At 38.4% G+C, this 24,625-nt stretch overlaps 1 protein-coding gene across 3 annotated transcripts in view; it reads left to right on the forward strand.

Annotated features, from left to right (window-relative positions):
- The window catches only part of EFL1 (elongation factor like GTPase 1), a 156,626-nt gene that overhangs the window by 108,996 nt on the left and 23,005 nt on the right, over positions 1–24,625 (forward strand). For all 3 annotated transcript variants that reach the window (XR_004431857.1, XM_033189201.1, XM_033189202.1), the window contains exons 16-17: positions 13,445–13,576; positions 19,599–19,746. Coding sequence is in view for 2 of the 3 variants with exons in the window: in XM_033189201.1 (XP_033045092.1) it covers positions 13,445–13,576; positions 19,599–19,746 (280 nt within the window). In the remaining variant the exon portion in view is untranslated. The remainder of the gene's footprint in view (positions 1–13,444; positions 13,577–19,598; positions 19,747–24,625) is intronic.

The raw sequence follows: 24,625 nt of genomic DNA on the forward strand, positions 1-24,625 counted from the left end.
GAAATTTCTTTTTCTAGATGGTGTATGACACAGATGCAATTATATCATTTTTTCCATTGCATTGGCTAATGGTTTCAATGCTATTTACCGAATAGTCCTACCTGTCTGCCACTGTTGCTCCTTCGTCATTCCCACATGTGTTGGTCTTTTTCTGGGCTCTTCATTTTTTTCCATTGATCTGTTGTCTAACAGACCACTGTCACTACACTGCCTGTGTATTTTTATCCCCTGAGGTTGTGCCACTTGCTCAAAAAGAGAGTTATGAACTGACCCTTAATATTTTCCTTTAATCTGATCCATGACTAACAAAAATAGCATACAGTTCAAGGTGCCCTTCTCTAGTTTCACCTACTCATTCAGGTTTTCTTTAGTTTTCTCTTTCTTTGATCATTTCAATCAGGACCATTTGTATACCTGTGCTGAAGTTGCCATTTCTTCCAGAAGTGACTCTGTTTCCTGATTTTATTTGAAAATATTTAGGGTTTAAAGGCAGAAGGAATTCAGTTATGATTTCGTGGTTGTGTAAAGCTGTATCTCTTCTTCCCCTTTTCTTTTTGTCTTAAAACAAATTTCCAGCATTGTTTTCAACTATATTAAGCATTTTGTGCTTCTGACTTGCTGAATCTTGTGTGTTTCCCCCATTTATTTAAATCATTTGAATTGGAATACAGCACATGTTAAAGGAGTATCACTTGAAACCATGTGTTACTATATAAAATATAAATTTAGGTAAATGGGACAGGATACAAAACTCATAAATGGATCTGATCCTGAATATGAATTTGTGCTTCATAAAGAAGTTATTATAATTTTCCTTATAGTTAACAATATATAAAAAAATTAAATATGCAATTTATATCATACTCCAAAAGAACTCTTAAATCTGATTAACAAATCTATGAATAAAACCACTGCTACTCTGACTATTATAACCACCACTGCCACTACTTGCATTTATTGCAGAAGATTAGAACTTTATAACATTCAAGTTCCTTGGATTCCAAATCGAACATAACAAGAATGCATGTTGACTAAAGAAAAGAAAATGAATGGGATGGAAAAGTCTTTTCACTTGTACCTTAATGCTCCACCCTGCAGCTGTCAATAATGACCTTGGTTTCTCACTTGGACATCTAGTGGTGCCATTTCCACACCTCATCACTCCTTCCCATGTCCTCTCTTTGGTTATTTCCATACTCCTGAATGCCAGTTTCTCCAGGAGGCCCATAACGTTTTCAGTTTCTGTCTTCACATGAACAAAAAGTGTACTTTTCCTGTTATAAGATGTGTCACATTGTGTCGTAATTAACTGTTTATTTGCCTTTGTCCCTCACCAGATTTTAAACTCTGTGAAGATGGCAGCTGTGCTCATGTGCACTCATTCATTGAGGAACCTATGAAGTGCCCATTTTGGTCCTTGCCCTTAAAACTGAACTCATTGAAAGACTAACAGAAAGTTGAATAACTGTTTATCAATTATTTGAAAGCACAGCTTCCTGAAAGTTGAATAACTGTTTATCAATTATTTGAAAGCACAGTTCCATTAGACACCAAATGGAAAAAGCTCAAAAAGTTACTATAGAGAAAAAAGTAGAAGCAAAATATAAAGGGAAACTATAGGCTGGAGAAAGAAATGTGAAAGAGTTCAAATGTTTATTACATAAAAACTAATATAAATAATAAAAATTATAAACCTGAAAGAAGAATAGACAACTGCTTTGAACTAGTAATTTATCTGTCTCGTTGTCCATGCCAGGAATCTGGATTTTATTCTTGTTTCCTTCTTGTCCCTTCTTCTGAGCTCCTAACAAACCACCAAGACTTGGCAGTTCTACCTCAGTTCTCTCTAATTCCTCTTCAAGATCCCAATTTATGCTCCAAGAAAGGATCATAAGAAAGCCAGACCACCACCATTCTATTAGGAACAGACTGACCCAATTGGAGCTTCATTCTCACCAAGAAAATCATATAGTTGTGAGTGTGCGTAGATCCTTTTTGGGTAGATGCTCTGTAGATTCTTTTTGTCCTATTAGGACACACCAAGAGATGATAAAATACCAGGCCCCACTCAGGCATTCTACTTTGCTTCCAAGCCCCAGATGGAATTTCTTCCACTATTTCAATTCTATACCCCCACACTGAAAACCATGTTATTCCCTTGGTGAGAACCAAGCTCCATTGGGTCAGTCTGTACCTAATAGAATGATGGTGGTCTGACTGTCTCAGGATCCTTTCTTGGGACATAAATTGGGACCTTACAGTGACACAGTTATAAAACTCTTAACTTGTTCAGGACACTGAGGGGCAAGTTTCTACCTCTTCTCAAATACAAAGATAGTAAGCCAGCATATCTCCAGGAAAAAAAGAGTTTTGGTTCTTTAGGTGTTACTTTTTCTTCTCATTTCCTATGTAGTTTCTCTTCTGAGAAAAGGGCCCACAGATCTTGAAGTAGTATGTGTAAGAACTATTAGTACACCTGTAATCCCAGCACTCTGGGAGGCCAAGGAGGGTGGATCACTTGAAGTCAGGAGTTCGAGACCAGCCTGGCCAACATGGTGAAACCCCATCTCTACTAAAAATACAAAAAATTAGCCAGGTGTGGTGGCGCATGCCTGTAATCCCAGCTACTCTGGAGGCTGAGGTGGAAGAATCGCTGGAACCCGGGAGCTGGAGGTTGCAGTGAGCTGACATCACACCACAAGCATTCCAGTCTGGGCAACAGAGCGAGACTCCGTCTCAAAAACAAACAGACAAAAAAGTGTTAGCTCAGTCTGTTCCTATGAGAAGAAAAAAATTTGTGACATAGTGATGTCATTGTTGCAAGATTTTTCCCAAGGGCCTATTATAACACCAAGAAGTTAAAGGGCAGTTGGTTTAATGGACTTGTTTAGCATGATGGGCAGACTTGATCCATCTTCTGAAAACCTTAGCTAAGCAATACTGATCCACTTTGGAGATACTGGCCAAACAGGCTTGGAAAAGGGTGACAACAGTTATAAAGCATGTGGATTCCCTGTTATTCTTTGTAGTTGAGTCAAAGAGCACAGAATCTGAGTTTTGATGAAAGATACAGAACCAAGGCATAAAACTGGAAACAGAGGATATGGGCTGCTTTGGTATCCAAATGCAAAGGGGCCTAGAGCAGAAGATGGTCTTTCAAAACTAAGGGTTCTCTAGATTCCCACTACCTGGGGAACTTGTACTTTAAAAAAATCCTCATCTCTCTTCCAAAGTGATGTTCATTTCTCTCACAGGCATGAGGCTGTATGGATGTTCATGACATATGACTTACATTTACTGCAAAGGTTTAAAGAGATCGATTAATTCCAGCCTAAACAGGTTAATAGGAACAGGTTGATGGTTCTTGGGTGAAGAATGTTAAAGTCAGTTTGAAATAAAACTTTGGGGGCGGAGCAAGATGGCCGAATAGGAACAGCTCCAGTCTCCAACTCCCAGCGCGAGTGACACAGAAGACCGGTGATTTCTGCATTTTCAACTGAGGTACTGGGGTCATCTCTCTAGGGAGTGCCGGACAATCGGTGCTGGTCAGCTGCTGCAGCCTGACCAGCGTGAGCTGAAGCAGGGCGAGGCATCGCCTCACCTGGAAGCGCAAGGGGGAAGGAAATCCGTTTTCCTAGCCAGGGGAACTGAGACACACAACACCTGGAAAATCAGGTAACTCCCACCCCAATACTGCGCTTTAAGGAAACAGGCACACCAGGAGAATATATCCCACACCTGGCCGGGAGGGTCCCACGCCCACGGAGCCTCCCTCACTGCTAACACAGCAGTCTGCGGGGATCAATCCGCAAGGCAGCAGCGAGGCTGGGGGAGGGGCGCCCGCCATTGCTGAGGCTTAAGTAGGTAAACAAAGCCGCTGGGAAGCTCGAACTGGGTGGAGCTCACAGCAGCTCAAGGAAGCCTGCCTGTCTCTGTAGACTCCACCTCTGGGGACAGCCCACAGCTGAGGTCCAATAGGGAAAGCAGCGGGGGCCGGTGCAGAGGCGAACGACTCTGACAGCTTTGGGGAGAGCCATGGATCTCCCAAAGCGGAGGTTGAGATCCAAGAATGGACAGACTGCCTGCTCAGGTGGGTCCCTGACCCCTGAGTAGCCTAGCTGGGAGACATCCCCCACTAGGGGCAGTCTGATACCCCACACCTCACAGGGTGGAGTCATCCCTGAGAGGAAACTTCCAAAGGAAGAATCAGACAGGTACACTCGCTGTTCAGCAATATTCTATCTTCGGCAACCTCTGCTGCTGATACCCAGGCAAACAGGGTCTGGAGTGGACCTCAAGCAATCTCCAACAGACCAACAGACAGTCCTTCTGACTGTCAGACGGAAAACTATCAAACAGGAAGGACACCTCTACCAAAACCCCATCAGTACGTCACCGTCATCAAAGACCAGAAACAGATAAAACCACAAAGATGGGGAAGAAGCAGGGCAGAAAAGCTGGAAATTCAAAAAATAAGAGCGCATCTCCCCCTGCAAAGGAGCACAGCCCACAAGCTGGTCAGAGAATGACTTTGACGAGATGAGAGAAGAAGGCTTCAGCCCATCAAACTTCTCAGAGCTAAAGGAGGAATTACGTAGCCAGCGCAAAGAAACTAAAAATCTTGAAAAAAGAGTGGAAGAATTGACAGCTAGACTAATTAATGCAGAGAAGATCATAAATGAAATGACAGAGATGAAAACCATGACACGAGACATACGTGACAAATGCACAAGCTTCAGTAACCGACTTGATCAACTGGAAGAAAGAGTATCAGCGATTGAGGATCAAATGAATGAAATGAAGCGAGAAGAGAAACCAAAAGAAAAAAGAAGAAAAAGAAATGAACAAAGCCTGCAAGAAGTATGGGATTATGTAAAAAGACCAAATCTACGTCTGATTGGGGTGCCTGAAAGTGAGGGGGAAAATGGAACCAAGTTGGAAAACACTCTTCAGGATATCATCCAGGAGAACTTCCCCAACCTAGTAGGGCAGGCCACCATTCAAATTCAGGAAATACAGAGAACGCCACAAAGATACTCCTCCAGAAGAGCAACTCCAAGACACATAATTGCCAGATTCACCAAAGTGGAAATGAAGGAAAAAATCTGAAGGGCAGCCAGAGAGAAAGGTCGGGTTACCCACAAAGGGAAGCCCATCAGACTAACAGCATATCTCTCGGCAGAAACTCTACAAGCCAGAAGAGAGTGGGGGCCAATATTCAACGTTCTTAAAGAAAAGAATTTTCAACCCAGAATTTCATATCCAGCCAAACTAAGTTTCATCAGTGAAGGAGAAATAAAATCCTTTACAGATAAGCAAATGCTTAGAGATTTTGTCACCACCAGGCCTGCCTTACAAGAGACCCTGAAGGAAGCCCTAAACATGGAAAGGAACAACCGGTACCAGCCATTGCAAAAACATGCCAAAATGTAAAGACCATCGAGGCTAGGAAGAAACTGCATCAACTAACGAGCAAAATAACCAGTTAATATCATAATGACAGGATCAAGTTCACACATAACAATATTAACCTTAAATGTAAATGGACTAAATGCTCCAATTAAAAGACACAGACTGGCAAACTGGATAAAGAGTCAAGACCCATCAGTCTGCTGTATTCAGGAGACCCATCTCACATGCAGAGACATACATAGGCTCAAAATAAAGGGATGGAGGAAGATCTACCAAGCAAATGGAGAACAAAAAAAAGCAGGGGTTGCAATCCTAGTCTCTGATAAAACAGACTTTAAACCATCAAAGATCAAAAGAGACAAAGAAGGCCATTACATAATGGTAAAGGGATCAATTCAACAGGAAGAGCTAACTCTCCTAAATATATATGCACCCAATACAGGAGCACCCAGATTCATAAAGCAAGTCCTTAGAGACCTACAAAGAGACTTAGACTCCCATACAATAATAATGGGAGATTTCAACACTCCACTGTCAACATTAGACAGATCAACAAGACAGAAAGTTAACAAGGATATCCAGGAATTGAACTCAACTCTGCACCAAGCGGACCTAATAGACATCTATAGAACTCTCCACCCCAAATCAACAGAATATACATTCTTCTCAGCACCACATCGCACTTATTCCAAAATTGACCACATAATTGGAAGTAAAGCACTCCTCAGCAAATGTCAAAGAACAGAAATTATAACAAACTGTCTCTCAGACCACAGTGCAATCAAACTAGAACTCAGGACTAAGAAACTCAATCCAAACCGCTCAACTACATGGAAACTGAACAACCTGCTCCTGAATGACTACTGGGTACATAACGAAATGAAAGAAGAAATAAAGATGTTCTTTGAAACCAATGAGAACAAAGATACAACATACCAGAATCTCTGGGACACATTTAAAGCAGTGTGTAGAGGGAAATTTATAGCACTAAATGCCCACAAGAGAAAGCAGGAAAGATCTAAAATTGACACTCTAACATCACAATTAAAAGAACTAGAGAGGCAAGAGCAAACACATTCAAAAGCTAGCAGAAGGCAAGAAATAACTAAGATCAGAGCAGAACTGAAGGAGATACAGTCAGAAAAAACCCTCCAAAAAATCAATGAATCCAGGAGTTGGTTTTTTGAAAAGATCAACAAAATTGACAGACCGCTAGCAAGACTAATAAAGAAGAAAAGAGAGAGGAATCAAATAGACGCAATAAAAAATGATAAAGGGGATATCACCACCGACCCCACAGAAATACAAACAACCATCAGAGAATACTATAAATGCCTCTACGCAAATCAACTAGAAAATCTAGAAGAAATGGATAATTTCCTAGACACTTACACTCTCCCAAGACTGAACCAGGAAGAAGTTGAATCCCTGAATAGACCAATAGCAGGCTCTGAAATTGAGGCAACAATTAATAGCCTACCCACGAAAAAAAGTCCAGGACCAGATGGATTCACAGCTGAATTCTACCAGAGGTACAAGGAGGAGCTGGTACCATTCCTTCTGAAACTATTCCAATCAATAGAAAAAGAGGGAATCCTCCCTAACTCATTTTATGAGGCCAACATCATCCTGATACCAAAGCCTGGCAGAGACACAACAAAAAAAGAGAATTTTAGACCAATATCCCTGATGAACATCGATGAAAAATTCTCAATAAAATGCTGGCAAACCGGATTCAGCAGCACATCAAAAAGCTTATCCACCATGATCAAGTGGGCTTCATCCCTGGGATGCAAGGCTGGTTCAACATTCGCAAATCAATAAACGTAATCCAGCATATAAACAGAACCAAAGACAAGAACCACATGATTATCTCAATAGATGCAGAAAAGGCTTTTGACAAAATTCAACAGCCCTTCATGCTAAAAACGCTCAATAAATTCGGTATTGATGGAACGTACCTCAAAATAATAAGAGCTATTTACGACAAACCCACAGCTAATATCATACTGAATGGGCAAAAACTGGAAAAATTCCCTTTGAAAACTGGCACAAGACAGGGATGCCCTCTCTCACCACTCCTATTCAACATAGTGTTGGAAGTTCTGGCTAGGGCAATCAGGCAAGAGAAAGAAATCAAGGGTATCCAGTTAGGAAAAGAAGAAGTCAAATTGTCCCTGTTTGCAGATGACATGATTGTATATTTAGAAAACCCCATCGTCTCAGCCCAAAATCTCCTTAAGCTGATAAGCAACTTCAGCAAAGTCTCAGGATACAAAATTAATGTGCAAAAATCACAAACATTCTTATACACCAGTAACAGACAAGCAGAGAGCCAAATCAGGAATGAAATTCCATTCACAATTGCTTCAAAGAGAATAAAATACCTAGGAATCCAGCTTACAAGAGATGTAAAGGACCTCTTCAAGGAGAACTACAAACCACTGCTCAGTGAAATCAAAGAGGACACAAACAAATGGAAGAACATACCATGCTCATGGATAGGAAGAATCAATATCGTGAAAATGGCCATACTGCCCAAGGTTATTTATAGATTCAATGCCATCCCCATCAAGCTACCAATGACTTTCTTCACAGAATTGGAAAAAACTACTTTAAAGTTCATATGGAACCAAAAAAGAGCCCGCATTGCCAAGACAATCCTAGGTCAAAAGGACAAAGCTGGAGGCGTCACGCTACCTGACTTCAAACTATACTACAAGGCTACAGTAACCAAAACAGCATGGTACTGGTACCACAACAGAGAAATAGACCAATGGAACAGAACAGAGTCCTCAGAAATAATACCACACATCTACAGCCATCTGATCTTTGACAAACCTGACAAAAACAAGAAATGGGGAAAGGATTCCCTATTTAATAAATGGTGCTGGGAAAATTGGCTAGCCATAAGTAGAAAGCTGAAACTGGATCCTTTCCTTACCCCTTATACGAAAATTAATTCAAGATGGATTAGAGACTTAAATGTTAGACCTAATACCATAAAAACCCTAGAAGAAAATCTAGGTAGTACCATTCAGGACATAGGCATGGGCAAGTACTTCATGTCTAAAACACCAAAAGCAACGGCAGCAAAAGCCAAAATTGACAAATGGGATCTAATTAAACTAAAGAGCTTTTGCACAGCAAAAGAAACTACCATCAGAGTGAACAGGCAACCTACAGAATGGGAGAAAATTTTTGCAACCTACTCATCTGACAAAGGGCTAATATCCAGAATCTACAAAGAACTCAAACAGATATACAAGAAAAAAACAAACAACCCCATCAAAAAGTGGGGAAAGGATATGAACAGACATTTCTCAAAAGAAGACATCCATACAGCCAACAGACACATGAAAAAATGCTCGTCATCACTCGCCATCAGAGAAATGCAAATCAAAACCACAATGAGATACCATCTCACACCAGTTAGAATGGCAATCATTAAGAAGTCAGGAAACAATAGATGTTGGAGAGGATGTGGAGAAATAGGAACACTTTTACACTGTTGGTGGGATTGTAAACTAGTTCAACCATTATGGAAAACAGTATGGCGATTCCTCAAGGATCTAGAACTAGATGTACCATATGACCCAGCCATCCCACTACTGGGTATATACCCAAAGGATTATAAATTACTCTACTACAAAGACACATGCACACGTATGTTTATTGCGGCACTATTCACAATAGCAAAGACTTGGAATCAACCCAAATGTCCATCTGTGACAGACTGGATTAAGAAAATGTGGCATATATACACCATGGAATACTATGCAGCCATCAAAAAGGATGATTTTGCGTCCTTTGTAGGGACATGGATGCAGCTGGAAACCATCATTCTTAGCAAACTATCACTAGAAGAGAAAACCAAACACCGCATGTTCTCACTCATAGGTGGGAACTGAACAATGAGATCACTTGGACTTGGGAAGGGGAACATCACACACCTGGGGCCTATCATAGGGAGGGGGAGGAGGGAGGGATTGCATGGGGAGTTATACATGATATAAACGTTATGCACATGTACCCTAGAACTTAAAGTATAATAAAAAATAAAAATAAAAATAAATAAATAAATAAAAAAAAGAAATAAAACTTTGGTGATTAAGAGACCATATTTTAATGTTTTTTCCCACAAATTTTAAAAATTCTAATAATGTTAGAATTAAATTGTAACAGTGCAATGAAAGAGCACTTTACAAATCCAAATTTGCCTGAAGAGGGTAGTTCTGTTCCCTATCCAGACAGCTAACAGGCTCACCCCCAGAAAGCAGTGTTAGTATTCACTATTGGTTTTACCATCTTCCTGCTTGCCAGTGTAACCTCATCCTAGATTGATTAAACCCGTGCAACAGGGAGTTGTTAAGAATACAAAAAAAGTTTTCAACAGAAGGTGAATTCATCTCTCAAGCCCCACACAATTTTTTTCAGTCTCATATCATAAAAGATACTCTCCGTAATATTTGTTTCTGGAATTCTTTTTAAAGGGAAACATTAGGGACAGCCTAGAAAAAAAATTTTGGCTTAACAGTCTTTACAAAATACTGGTTTTTGATTATGAGGAATTTGAAGGGTATAGTGTACAGTCTAACAAGGACCTATGCACTCAGTTGTCATTCCAGTCTGTAACATAGAGTTCACATGCCAATTTATTTAATTTTATTTGTTGTATAGAGAAAAATCAGGATCATAAAGGGCTTGGGTTTGATAATTTATCTTCAATCAGACAGAAGTACTGGTGTTTCTATAAAAACTAGAATTCTTGGCATCTAGTAAATTGCTTTAGCTCCATGTTCCTCAACCTGCTTTCTCTTTTATTCTTGTAAATTACATGTACCTTTTTGATAAACAAAAAAATACTGGTGCCCTCTATAATCCATGAAATGTGAAAATAAATATAGTGACTAAAAACAAATCAATGGCACACTAATTTTGGATTTTATTCCCTCATGCTGTCACTCTTCCTACCCTGGGAATTCTGAAATGATTACCCGGAGGGAACATACTTCTCATCCCCCAATTCCAGTTGAAAAATGCTTTAGCAAATGTGCTTTCGGTGAAGGAATTCTTTGTCCCTAATTGTTATAATTTTCACTAAAGTGACTGAAGTGAAAATCACATGATTTAATTAGAAAAAAGTATAAGAAATTTATGGTTATTACAATACTGTAAATTATGTGTGACAATAAAGAAGACAATAAAGAGAAATATAAAAAGAAAATAGTGGCAATATTAGAATGGTGGGATTGTGGGTATAATGTCTTTTTTCAAGATTGTACTTGCTGATGTTATTTTTAAAAACAAAAAGTTGCTTCAGACTGTATTTTGTGTATAGAACAAGTTGTGCAGTTAATAATTGATAGCAAATCAAGAAGTTCTCAAAAGGGATTTTAAAGTCACTTTATAGTGATTCATCTAGATCATCTTAATGGTCCTCCCTGTCCTAGGTTTTAAAATTATATTTAAAAATAAGTAAAAATGTTGACATGTAGTACAGGTAGTGAAGTTTTTACTATCTTTGGAGCATTGCTTTTTCCATAAATTCTAATATTAGCAATGAACATTGTGGTCTTGACTTTTTGTTTTTTGGGAGAATTGTATTCACGTTAGCAAATCTGGGCATATCTAAATAGCAAGAGTAGATTCGGTAATTGGAACAGCAAATGTAAACCAGAAGTTCAAAAAGACAGTGTTTAAAATATACTGACCATCTGCAGTCTGCATACCTGGCAATACGGAGGAAAGATCAGCATTTATCTTTTCATTGAAACCATGTGCTCTGTGTGCAGGAAGGAAATGCATGCTGGTCAGAGGTCAGAAGCAGGATAGATGAGGTTTGAAAGGGAATATTTACTTTGGGGTTTTCCTAAACCCTTAGCCTCTTGGGAGATGTTATTTCTAGCAGACTTAGTGGAAACGTGGACAGACCCAGATCTGCTACATCACAGTACCAATGGGAGATGTAAACAAGAAGCTATAGCTAGGTATCACTATGTGTGCTGAGCTAAGAAGTACAATAATAAGAAATTTAGACTTTGACCAAAGAAGTACACTGGAGGCACAGGAGGAATTTAACATCCTGGAAACTTTAGTTTGAAGAGGATCCCATGCACACAGAAGGTCTGTAAATCATGTCCTGTGCTGAATAGTTAAAGGAGCTACTGATATTTAATGTGAGGCAGAGAGAGTTAAAAGGATCGGACAAATGCTTTCAAAATCCAAAAGGTAGTTTGTGAAAGCAGAAGCAGCACATTTTCTGTGAACCTTTGGAGAATTGAACTAAGAACGATGTGTGGAGATGGGGAAAGACAGATTTTAGAATAATGCAAGGAAAATTTTCTTAAAGTTGGAGCTATCTGTTAATGTAGTGAGGTGGTAAATTCTGGTGGATGTCAGAGGGTAGATGTTCAGGTGGATGTTAAGAGGGAGGTTTCCATATTGTGTGGTCAGACAACAAAAAACATCTAAACTATCCTCCAAGTTTGTGTACCTGAAGCCTCTGCTTCAGTTCCCCTCCACCAGCCTGGATGTGTGATTGGGTGGCCTCCCATTGCTCTGTACCTTTACATCAATTGGTCAACTAAAGGCAGCAAAGTGGTTTTCTTTGTTTCCTTTCCTCAACCCAAAAGCACAAAAATGGCCCGTGTGTGTGTATGTGTGTGTGTGTGTTCTCCCCTCTCTCTCTCTCTCGCTCGCTCGTTCTCTCTCTCTCTCTCTCTTTCTCCTGTCCTATACTTTACTGTCCTTTTTGACAGGGTCTCAGTCTGTCACCCAGTCTTGAACTCCTGTGCTCAAGCAATCCTCCAACCTCAGCCTCTCAAGTGGCTGGTACTATAAAAAGGTGTGCACCACCATGCCTGGCTAAATTTTAAATTTTTTGTAGAGAGACGTCTCACTGTGTTGCCCAGGCTGGTCTAGAACTCCTGACCTCAAGTGATCCTCCTCGACCTCCCAAAATGCTGGGATTACAGGCATGAGCCACTGCATTGGCCCTCTCTATGTGTTTCTTAATTTGTTCTAAAATGTTGTCTACTCATACTCTGGGTGTGAGATACAGTATACCTCTTTATCACTCTTTTTTTTCTTTTTTTTTTTTTTGAGACGGAGTCTCGCTATGTCGCCTAGGTGGAGTGCAGTGGCACTATCTCACCTCACTGCAACCGCCACCTTCCAGGTTCAAGCAATTCTCCTGCCTCAGCCTCCCAAGTAGCTGGGACTACAGGCGCCCGCCACCATGCCCGGCTAATTTTTTATATTTTTAGTAATGATGGGGTTTCACTGTGTTAGCCAGGATGGTCTCGATCTCCTAACCTCATGATCCGCCTGCCTCAGTCTCTCAAAGTGCTAGTATTACAGGTGTGAGCCACTGCATCTGGCCCCTTATCACTCTTTCTAAGACATTCTTTTTGCTTCCATCTGCTCAAAGACAAATATGCAACCTTCAGAGTCTCATGCAATCATCAGCCAAAAGCCTGAAGTGAGTGTATGGTAGGGGGAAGGGGTTGACTAGGATTCTCTTCTAAAATAGGGGAAGTATGGAGGGTGGCTTAGGGTAGCATACTACATAGCAACATCACATTTTTAAGTTTCTGAATTCCCTTTACTCGTGCAAATGGATTTGGCAAAAGATTATTTCAGTCGAGACCCATCTTCTTCATCAAATTAATATATTTTTTAAAACCAACTAAGTGTTAGAAATAATCAGTGTTTTCAGACAAATATGTCTGGAAGTGATCATTTTTGTGGTCGGAGTAGGTATGCATTAGCCCAATCTGATGTAATAAGATTTGTACATGTGGGAAACAAAAGGCAGAATTTCTCTATTTTGACAGCAATCAAATGGTATCCAGGTGTACAAAAACAAAACAAAACCCAAAAAAAAAGGTGCAGGTCTGCCTCATTTCTTGCAACATTTTGGAAGCATTTGGCTCTGTGACACATATACTGGGTTGATGCTGCTGTTTTTCTAACATAAATTCAGAGTTTATCATCCTTTATTGACCGCATGGATCTTTTCTTCCTACAGGAATAGGAGGCCTTCAAGATTTTGTGCTGAAATCTGCAACACTGTGTAGCCTGCCATCCTGCCCACCATTTATACCACTCAACTTCGAAGCCACTCCTATTGTGAGAGTTGCTGTTGAACCGAAACATCCAAGTAAGATAACCTTGTTTTTAAAAGCATATGTTTATTATTCTTTTAAAGCATAGCATGTATTTAGTATTTGATTCCTCATGACTTGTTTCAGCAGTATATAATGAATTTTCATTGAGGTGTATAGTAGAAGCAGCTCTTCAAAGGGCATCTAACCTCTGTCTTAGGAACATGCCGTGGTTACAGGTACCTTTGCTGTCCAGGGAGACTGCGTCTTCTTAATGGCAAAGACAGGGACATCTCTACATCCTCCACAACCCTGGCATAGGATTGTAGCTTAGCAAAGCTCATGTTTTGTTTAGTTTAGTTTAGTTCAGTTTAGTTTTTGAGGTGCCCAGGCTGGAGTGCACTGGCGTGATCTCGATGCCACCTCTAATACCTTGGTTCAAGCGATTCACCTGCCTCAGTCTCCTGAATAGCTGGGATTACAGGCATTCACCACCACGCCTGGCTAATTTTTGTATTTTTAGTAGAGATGGGGTTTCACCAAGTTGGCCAGGCTGGTCTTGAACTCCTGACCTCAGGTGATCTGCCTGCCTTGGGCTCCCAAAGTGCTAGGATTAAAGGCATGAGCCACTGTGCCCAGCCAAAGCTCATGTTTTAGGTGACTTCTTCTTAGCTGGAATCTTATCTCAAGCTCCTTGGGTCAGAATCCATCATTTGCCTGTTCCCTCTAGGTTTGACAGATTATCTGGACACTGAGAATTTCCCATCTGTTTAGAAACCACTTTCTGCAGCTTTCCTGCTGGCCACCTGACATTCGCATATGCCTGACCATATAACAACAACTCCTTAGTCTTTGGCTTATAGTATTTACCTGGTCAATCCTTTTGCACTTTTGTATTTCACGTCCCTTGATTATCACTAATCCTAAATCACTGTGACTTTGCTATTCCAGTGCTAGTGATTGTCAGTGAAGAATCTCCAGACCATGCTTTAAGGAAACCAAAGAACAAATGGTAAAATGGTAGTTTTCTGTTGAGGTATATAATGGCCTCATTGCTCCTGAACATATGTATCCCTCCTCTCCCCAGAGCTAAGCCTTCTGAACTCATCGCTCTCTCAAATTCTAAGACATACCCCTAGCCATTAAGGATCCCTGGATCCCCAGGGCAGATAGTTGGAGGACTGGACCTCAGACCTTTGGGGCCAGCCCTAGTAAATAGCTATCTGCCTTCAGCCTCGAGATAGGAATTTTTTGTGGCCCATCACTGTGGACTGACACAGTGCCTTGGTTGCTGAATGGATTTATCCCAGTCTATGTAAAACATGCTTCCTCTTTTAGGCTTGTCCAGATCCTGGCCTTTCATGATTTTGTTCTTTTATTCTACTCACTAGGCTGGCTTTAACCACTGTCTACTGTGTTCAATCCTTCAAAACACATACAAGAAAGCTCAGTTTTATTTAAGTTGTCATATTTGAGTCTGGCAACCATGGCTTATTCTTAAATGTTTCTACTATTTATTCGTATCCTCTTTCTTACTTAGTTTTTCTCTATTGCATTTGCACATACATTTTACAAATAAGAAACAATAATAATTTAAGCCATAATTTTACTTGTTTATTTATTTATTTTGAGACAAGGTCTCACTGTCACCCAGGCTGGAGTGCAGTGGCTTAATCACAGTCATGGCTCACTGCAACCTTGACCTCCTGGGCTCACGCAATCCTCCTGCCTCAGCCTCCCAAGTAGCTGGGACCACAGACACTTGTCACCATGCCCAGCTAATTTTTTTTATTATTTGTAGATGGGTTCTCCCCATGTCACCCAGACTGGTCCTAAACTCCTGAGCTTAAGCAGTCCTCTCACCTCAGCCTCTTAGAGTGCTGGGATTACAGGTGTGAGCCACTGTGCCTGTATTAAAAATGTGATATTTTAATAATAGAAATTTATAATTTTTAAAAGCCTTTGTTATGGTTATGTGCTAGTCTGTGGTATCTGTTATGGAAGCTAAGTAAAAGCCCAACTCTAAAGAACCAGCTTCTTTGAAGGACTGGCTACATGAGATGAAGGGTTCTAGTATCTAGTGTATTTCCTGTCCTAAAGCTGACTCATAATAAGATTAAGTTCCTTTCCTTTCCATAAATGAGATAGTCTAATAAATAGAATTATTGAGGATTATCAGTTTGGAGGCCAAAGTGTGCTTCCTCATGTGTGTTTTCATTAAATTTATCTGAACTTGTGAAACATAAACTAAAATGGTTAGAAGGGGCACATAATTTTCTTCATAATTTTAAAAGGAGTATTGCTATTTTTTTCCCATTAAGTATATTGTTTTTACTGGATTTACTATGCATTTATTGACTGTGTTACTGAAGCACCCCATTTGATTTTTCAGTGTCTGAACTTTGTACTCTTTATTTTGCCTTCTTGGTATTTTCACATTGTCCACATGTTATTTTACATTCAGAATGTCTGGGGAAACTTCCCTTCCTTGTTCCTATGAGCTTTCAGAGGGTATTTATTGTCTGTGTACTCTTTGCCCTAGTAACTTATGTCATCCTTATTTTGGGGCAGTGACCCCTTTATTCATAGGTTATATGTCTGACGACTATTGGGATATTTCACTCTCTTATAAGACTTTCCAGTAATACTGCCTCTGAGAGGCACTGGACACATCCATTGTTTTTCTTGAATAGACCACATATCCCCAGGTCCTGTCTTTTTTTTTTTTTTTTTTTTTTTTTTTGTGACAACTAGGTTAATCCAGAAGACAACAATTTGCTTCTTTTCTTTTGGAGAGAAGCAAATCGTGAGTATTTGTTCTTCCACTTTTCTTTCTCTAATTTCCCAAGTGGGGATCAAAATGTCATGGCAGCCACCCTCTACTTCATGCCCACAGATCAACTACAAACTCAACACAGAGAACTACAAATGTTCCAAAGCAATTATTATTTTCTTCATTATAATTGATCCTTACTGTATTCCACACACTGTACTAAGGATTTTACATTGATTATCTCATTTAATCCTCCCAAAAGCCCTGTTCATTAGGATACTCTTTTTATTCTCATCTTCACATGAGGAAAACTGAAGCTTAGAGAAGTTAAATTAATTTGCCCAAGGCCATATAGTTAGGAAACAGTGAAGTCAGGATACAGATCTCTGCCTCAGAAACAATGTTGGATCTTCATTTGTGGGAATCCAAGAAATCCTGTTTATCTGAGATCAGAGTAATTTGTTTCTGGAATTGTTTTATCCTTTATCTAAAAAAATTTTTGACACCTATGCTTATATAGATAGATGAATTTTTGTGCTAATGTTTTATATACATTATGAAGCACAAAATAGAAATTATGTAAAAATTGAGTTGAAAAATCAAATACCTAATTGTATTTGTGTTTGATAAAGATACATACAGTATGTACATATAAGTATATATAGTATTTATTTGTGATTATGGCTTATAATTATTTTAGTTATCTAATATATGTAACATATTACTTCAAAATTTAGTGGCTTGAAACAACACTTATTTTTCACAGTTCCCTTGGTCTGGAATTTGGAAGCGTTCGGCATTGTGTCTCTCAAGTAGTGGTAGTCATACGTCACCTTGGGCAGTAGCCATCTGAAGGTTTAACTGTACTTCCAAACATGGGCTCACAAGTTGGTACTGGCTGGGGACCTCACTTCCTCTCCACATGACTGTTTGAGTGTCCTGCAGCATAGCATGGTGATTGGCTGCAGCCAGCATTCCAAAACACTAAGGCAGAAGCTATAATGCCTTTTGTGAACTAGCCTTGGGAATCACACATCATCCTTTCCATGGTGTTCTTCTGTTGGTCACACAGACTGGCCATGGTTCACAGTTGGAGAGACCTGCACAGGAATGTGAATATCGGGAGGCAAGGATGATTGGAGCCATCTTGGAGGCTGGCTACCACAATAATGCTTTCTTCTTTTTGAAGATCTTGCCTGAACACTTCGTGATATAGCCATTCTAAGGTCAGCTTCTAGGTTCCATTTGTTAAAACACTTGATTTTAATGACCATTATCACTGGAAAAGCCACCTCACAAAGTTACATAGTCCAAAGGGAAGAATGATTCATTGGCTTCCTTTACTAAATCATGGTATCCATTTTAGATTCCCATTTTCCCAATTATTAAAAGGTTTTGGTAAAATGTAGATAGTGACTATGTAGTTTTCCTGATGGCAGTCCATTTTTCTTATACTACTTAGAAGCTTTGTTAATTCTTATATCTTTATTGAACTATCTATTTGGTGATTTTAAGAACAGGTTAAGAAAATCACCCTCCAAATTTTAAGAGATTTTTATACATTATACATGAAGTATTTATGTTATCTTAGGCAACCAAATGACTGTCAGCGGCAACATTTTCAAACACCTAATTTCTAAATGTTGTCTCCATGTTTTAAATTTCTTTTGGAAAAAAAAAAAACTTTTCTTATTGTTAAACTGTTACCTTTATTTTACCTGGAAGAGACAAATTTAAGTGTATATATATTTTTTCAAAAATATTTGTTGGGATCTCATCTTGGTGGTAGCCATTGTTTTTACTTTATAATTTGTTTGATGGAGAGCTGACAAAAAGCCTTGCCATTTCTTTTTTTATTATTCCCATGTGCTTGTGTTATTAGTATTATAGTATTATCAGTGATATCTTTGCAGGAATCCTTTTAGGCCAGGTTTAAAATTCTGTGAAGGCTTAGTTAACACTAGATAATATCTGCAAATCCACTTAATTAGGCAAAAGAAAATTACAGTATGCCAAGAAGGAACAAATGAAGGTGCTTCTGTCAACCCTGGACATAGTGAAATCCTACTTCCCGTCTTCCCTTGGAATTCTGTGCATTCCATATGTGGCTTTTGATCACCTGACCTATAAGGGTGCTGACATCCATCCACAGAGCATGCGCTCTGTGGCTGGCTGCCCCAACTTCTAAACCAGGTTCTGCCACTTAGTTAGTCTGGGACCTTGAACACAAGTTTATTAGTTTCTCTATACCTGTTTCCTCATCTATAAAATGAGAACAATAATCATACCACCTAATCGTTAATGAGCTCATATATGTAAATTGCTTGTCTGGCACATTGTTAGTGCTGTGAAACGTTAGTTATTATTAGAACTTTATTTCAAAAATAAATAGGTATAGAAGTTCTAATATTCCTGCTCCCAGTTAGTCAACTTTTTTAAGGCATGTTGAAAATCATTGCATTGCAGAAAGTTCCTGTGATTTTGTCTGTTTGGCATGCTGAAAACCAAGCATTGAGGAATTGCTAAGTCTTTTCTTCAAATGTAGAACTGAAACAAGACTGCATAAAAGTGTCTTCAAGACCAAAGTTTCTGCTAAGGCCATTGCAGGAGACTTCCTTGGACCTGCCTTGAGGGAGCAGTAGCAGTTGGGTATGTGGAAAGGGGGTGAAAAAGTAGCTAAACCCAAGATGTAGGTCACAGTCCCCATCCCTACTCTCAACTCCCAGGAACTATAGGGTAAAAGCAATTATATGTGAAAAACACATGCAGAATACAATACAGAAGATGCCTTTAGCTCACTAGGTAAAGTAGCTAGTTAGGGTATTCTAAAACCCAAGTTCTATCGAGCAGTTTCACAAATAATTATTTTTAATATGAGGCTCTGGTACAGTTTCTTGAATATTATATTAAATGTTTCTGTTGCTTATTTGTTGATTTTATAGGTGATGTTTGAAGAAATACTCTGTTTATTTTCTAGGTATATAATGTGTACATTTGTTACAAGATTTACGTGAATTCACAAGTAGAAAGATGGTAGCTTATATCTGCAGAGTATTTGAAGAAGTAATATAGATGAGCTTTGGGAGTCTTGATGATAAGCTTGCAGATGTGTCATGTTTGCTATCTGTACAAAAAAATTACTAGAAGGTAGTTTTCTTCATGTCACTGCACTATCTGGAAGAAAAATAAATTGTTGTTTTAAGAGTTTATTTCAATGTAATTTTCCCTTGAGTAGCCAGAACCATTGTCTTTGAATTGTGTTAGTTCTTATATCATATTTAATCTATTTCATTTTGTTAACCTAGGTGAAATGCCTCAGCTCGTAAAAGGAATGAAACTGTTAAACCAGGCTGATCCCTGTGTCCAGATTTTAATTCAGGAAACGGGAGAGCACGTTTTAGTCACAGCAGGAGAAGTCCACCTTCAGCGATGCCTGGATGACTTAAAAGAAAGGTTAGGTGAAAATGATAGTGATGGAGAAATGATAGCTCTCAATCAGTGGGATGTTTTAGTGTTTCCTAAACCAGTTGAACTTAGACTATGGCTTGTTTTTGGAGAAAAATGAAATACCCTTCATTCAGACGTGAACAGTTATTCAATTGTAGACTTAATTTTTAATAACTGAAAACTGGCATTCACTGCCTACACTTGAATAATTTTGCATTTTTAGCTTAAGTCATAAAATGTTTTTCTGTATATGTATTTTACTTTAAGCATGTACACAAAACACAAAATACCACGACAACAAAACAAAATATTATTTTGTAAATGTTGGCTATGTAATTAGCATAGACTTCTTCTCTTATTGATGTGGTCTTTACAATGTAAACCTTCTGGAAATCTTTGTATTTTTCTATAAAGACAATATGTGTTATAAAATGGGCATCCCAAATTTTTATAACAGGCATTTTTCCTCTTTGTTCCAAAGATAATGTATGTTTATTGCAAAAATTAAGAAAATACAGAAGAAGGAACAGAATCATTCAGTTACTATGCAGAAATAACCACCATTACATTCAGATTCATAAATCCACACTGTTCTGTGCATATTAAAATATACACAAATATCTATATACACAGTTCTGATTATTTGGTTAAGATAAACTTCTGGAAGTATAGTTAACTCAAAAAGTATGCATATTTTTAAGGGTTATGATCCATATTTTCCTCAAGAAAGGCTGTTCTAATTTACATTATAACTAGCAATAAATATTGGAAAGTGTCTCTTTTCTCAAACTTTTGCAACTTTGCGTAGTTTATCATTTTTTTAAAATTTCATCAGTCTTGAAGACAAATGAAAGATATTCACAATTAATATACATTTCTATGCTTACTAGTAGAAAAAATTATAAATTGCCCTGTAATTGCTTTCCTTCCTTTTGTTTTTAAAATTTCTGGGACTATAATCATAATCATAACTAAAATAATTATAAATGATTGATATAATTATATATTAAATATTATATAAGTCACTGTGTTAAGCACTATTTATCTCACTTAATCTTTATACCACAGTAAAATTGGTGGCAGTAGTAACTATACAACAACACCTGGCACTAATAATAGAATAAGAATAACTGCTGCTGGCCGGGCGCAGTGGCTCACACCTGTAATACCAGCACTTTAGGAGGCCGAGGCGGACAGATTACGAGGTCAGGAGATCAAGACCATCCTGGTGAAACCCTGTCTCTACTAAAAATACAAAAATTAGCTGAGTGTGGTGGCGTGCGCCTGTAATCCCAGCTACTCGGGAGGCTGAGGCAGGAAATCACTTGACCCGGGAGGTAGAGATTGTGGTGAGCTGAGACCTTGCCGCTGCACTCCAGCCTGGCAACAGAGCAAGACTCCGTCTCAAAAAAAAAAAAAAAGAATAACTGCTGCAGCATTTATGTGGGATTCTGTAGAAGCTTCTACCAGATGCCAGAAACTAGACCCCTACCTCATAATGTACTCAGAAATTTATTTCAGGTGGATTCTTGGTTAAAATGTAAAAAGCAAAACCATGAAGTGTTTAGAAGATAGTATAAGAGAATATCTTCAAGACCTCAGGGTAGCAAAAAGCTTCTTAATAGCATATTAAGAGCACCAATGACAAAGGAAAAGCTTGATCATCAAAAGACACTATTAAGATAATAAGGAGGCTGACCACAGGGTTAGAGAAGACCTTTGTACCACTTGTAACAGACAAGAGACTTATATCCCCAATATAGAAGGAATTCCTACAAATAAATGAGAAGGGCAGCAATCCAATAGAAAAACTGTACAAAGACTTGAAGAGCTACTTCATAACAGAGGCTTCCAAAGGCCAATAAACATGAAAAACTATTCAACTTATTCAAAATCAAAGTGAGATACTTCTGCATACCCACTAGAGTGGTTAAATATTTTTTAAGTGATGTTATCAAATGGTGGCAAAGATGTGGAACAACAAGAATTCACCTACGCAACTAGTGGGAATATCAATTGGTACAACTATTTTGGAATATGATTTGGTATGATCTGCTAAGATGAGAGATAGGCACTTCCTGTGGCTTGGCAAATCTCCCATTTGTACTCTATATACACATAACACAGAGCTAGACAAATGTGCATCAAGAATACTCATAGCAACAATTTTTTTTTTTTTTTTGAGAAAAGACACTCACGTCGCTCAGGCTGGAATGCAGTGGTGCACTCTCAGCTTACTACAACCTCCACTTCCTGGGCTCAAGCAATTATCCTGCCTCAGCCTCCTGAGTAGCTGGGACTACAGGTGTGCGCCACCACGCCCAGCTATTTTTTGTGTTTTTAGTAGAGATAGTGTTTTAGCATCTTGACCAGGCTGGTCTCAAACTCCTGACCTCAAGTGATCCACCCACCTTGGCCTCCCAAAGTGCTGGGATTACAGGCATGAGCCACCTTACCTGGCCTCATAGCAATAAAATTTTAGTAGCCGAAAGTTGGAAACAACTCAAACATTTAAATGCATAAATAAATAAATAAATAAATAAAGACATGTTCATACAATGGAGTTCTATAGAATGATCTCAGTGAACAAAACAACAAGTATATAAAACATAGGTGAATCTCACAATATAATGTTGAGCAAAAGAAGCCACTTCACTTCCCCCAAAAAGTATTTGTTTGTATTTATATGAAGTTCAAAACGTAGTGCACCAGGTTGGATAATATAGCAAGACCTCATCTCTAAAAAAAACAAAAATAAATTATTCAGGCAGGGCAGGTGGTGCAGCTACTCGGGAAGCTGAGACAAGAGGATTGCTTAAGCCCAGGTGTTCAAGGCTGCAGTGAACTATAATCACACCACTGCACTTCAGCCTGGGTGACACAGTGAGACCCTGTTTTAAAAAAAGAACAAAAAGAAACACAGTCGAAACCGAACTGTGGAGTATAAGGGGTTACATGTTTAGGTGATTAAAAAAAAAAAAAAGAAAAGGAGGATATTACAATAAAAATCAGGGTAGCAGTTACCTTCATACTTCATGGCATTGGGAAAAGGCAGCCTGGGGCCCTCTGAGGGCTAAGAATGTTATGTTTCTTGACTATACCATGTAGTTTACATGGGTGTTCACTTTGAGGTAAGTTATCATAGATAAGTAGATTTTTGTTTTGTGCACTGTTCTGTATGACTATTACATTTCATAATTATGCGTACATTAAGAATGTGTATAATGTTATAGAATTTTTTTAGTTCTCATAGGACAGAGCCTACCTTTTGGTAGTATATAATCTTTTTCAACTTCTACACACTTTTTCAGGAATAGACTATGTACAGGAATGGGAGACAAGGAGACTATTTGTTGTCTCCAGGCCAGAGAAACTGTCAGAATTCTTAGCATCCAGATCTCAAGGTAGTAATAATCAGAACAGGAAGCCACAGGAAATTGCCATGATGTAGCCTGAGCCTACTGCACTTTTTTTAGTGTAATCAGAGGCTCTGCATTGCTAGGACTTAAAGAACCTTTGGTCCTGAGGTGCTTTGTAAGCGTGGCAACCATCACACACTTCCTTCTACAGCTTGGAGTGGTTTTAATTAATCATATAAATGATTACTACAGGAGACTTCTTTGGAGCTTCAGGAATTAGAACGACTAAAGTAGCTCATAACTTTTTTGACTATGTTACAGGAATAAGAGGGCAGTGTCGTAGATGTGTACTCTCTCGTAGTTTCAGTAGCTTTGCAGTTGATTTTCTTGAGTGTTCTAAGTATGTGAGCATATTTTCCCTGTGTAATGATAATTTTAGAAATATTTTCCTATTCCTAAGATTTTTAAGTGGCTTTTTTCTTAAAATCAAGAATAGGTATTGAATCTTATTAAATGCCAATTTAGCATATTTAAAAGTGGCTACATAGATTATTTGACATTTTTAATGTGGTATTATTTTAACAGATCTTCTAATACAAATTAATTTTCATATAACCTATAATACAAACTTTATAGTGTTGTAGTAAATTATTCCTTTAATGTACTGTGTAACTCCATTTTTCAGTATGGCATAATGACCAAGAGTGTGGATTCTGAAGTCAGACCTAAATTTGAATCCTAGCTTCTCCACTTACAGGCTATTTGGAGAAGTTACTTAATATTTCTTATCTGGTTTCCTCTTCTACAAAATTAGATAGTACTAGTGCCTACTAAAGAAATACTACATGTAAAACACTTAACACAGTGCCTCATACATAATAAGTTTTTTTAATGCACACACCTGCATATCCTTAGTTTTTGTTATTTTATCTTAGATTTTATATCTGAATTCTTAGGTAAGATTGAACTACAGTATATATATACTGTGTTTGTCAGGTTTGAATATCAAAGTAGTTTTAAAAACATACAATGTCCAGTCCATCTTGTATATCCTGTGAATATTTAACAAGATTGTAAATATGCAATATACAACAGTATCAAACTTGATATTATGTGGAAAAAGGTACTTTCTGAACTTGATGGCAGACTGGGGCTCAAGAGCTATGATGTCCAGAAGAGTAGCTACTACCCACATACAGCTGTTTAAAATCAAATACAATTAAAAATATAGTTCTTCAATCATACAAGCCCACATTTCAAATGCTTAGTAGCTATATATGCCTTTTTAAATTTAAATAAAATTAAAAATTTATTCAGTTGTACTGGACACGTCAAGGGCTCAGCAATCACAGTAAACATATAGAACATTTCTACCATTGCAGAAAGTTCTTTTGGAAGTGCTGCTCTAGACAAACTCATGGATCATGCTAGCCTTGCTATAAGCCTCATTATCAAAACCAAATACATTGTGAAGATTTGACTAGCTATCCTGAGGTTCTGTGATTCTATGTCTATTTAGAGTTTTA

Source organism: Trachypithecus francoisi, unplaced genomic scaffold (genome assembly GCF_009764315.1).
Source record: "Trachypithecus francoisi isolate TF-2019V2 unplaced genomic scaffold, Tfra_2.0 Lachesis_group3, whole genome shotgun sequence".
NCBI classification, from domain to species: domain Eukaryota; kingdom Metazoa; phylum Chordata; class Mammalia; order Primates; family Cercopithecidae; genus Trachypithecus; species Trachypithecus francoisi.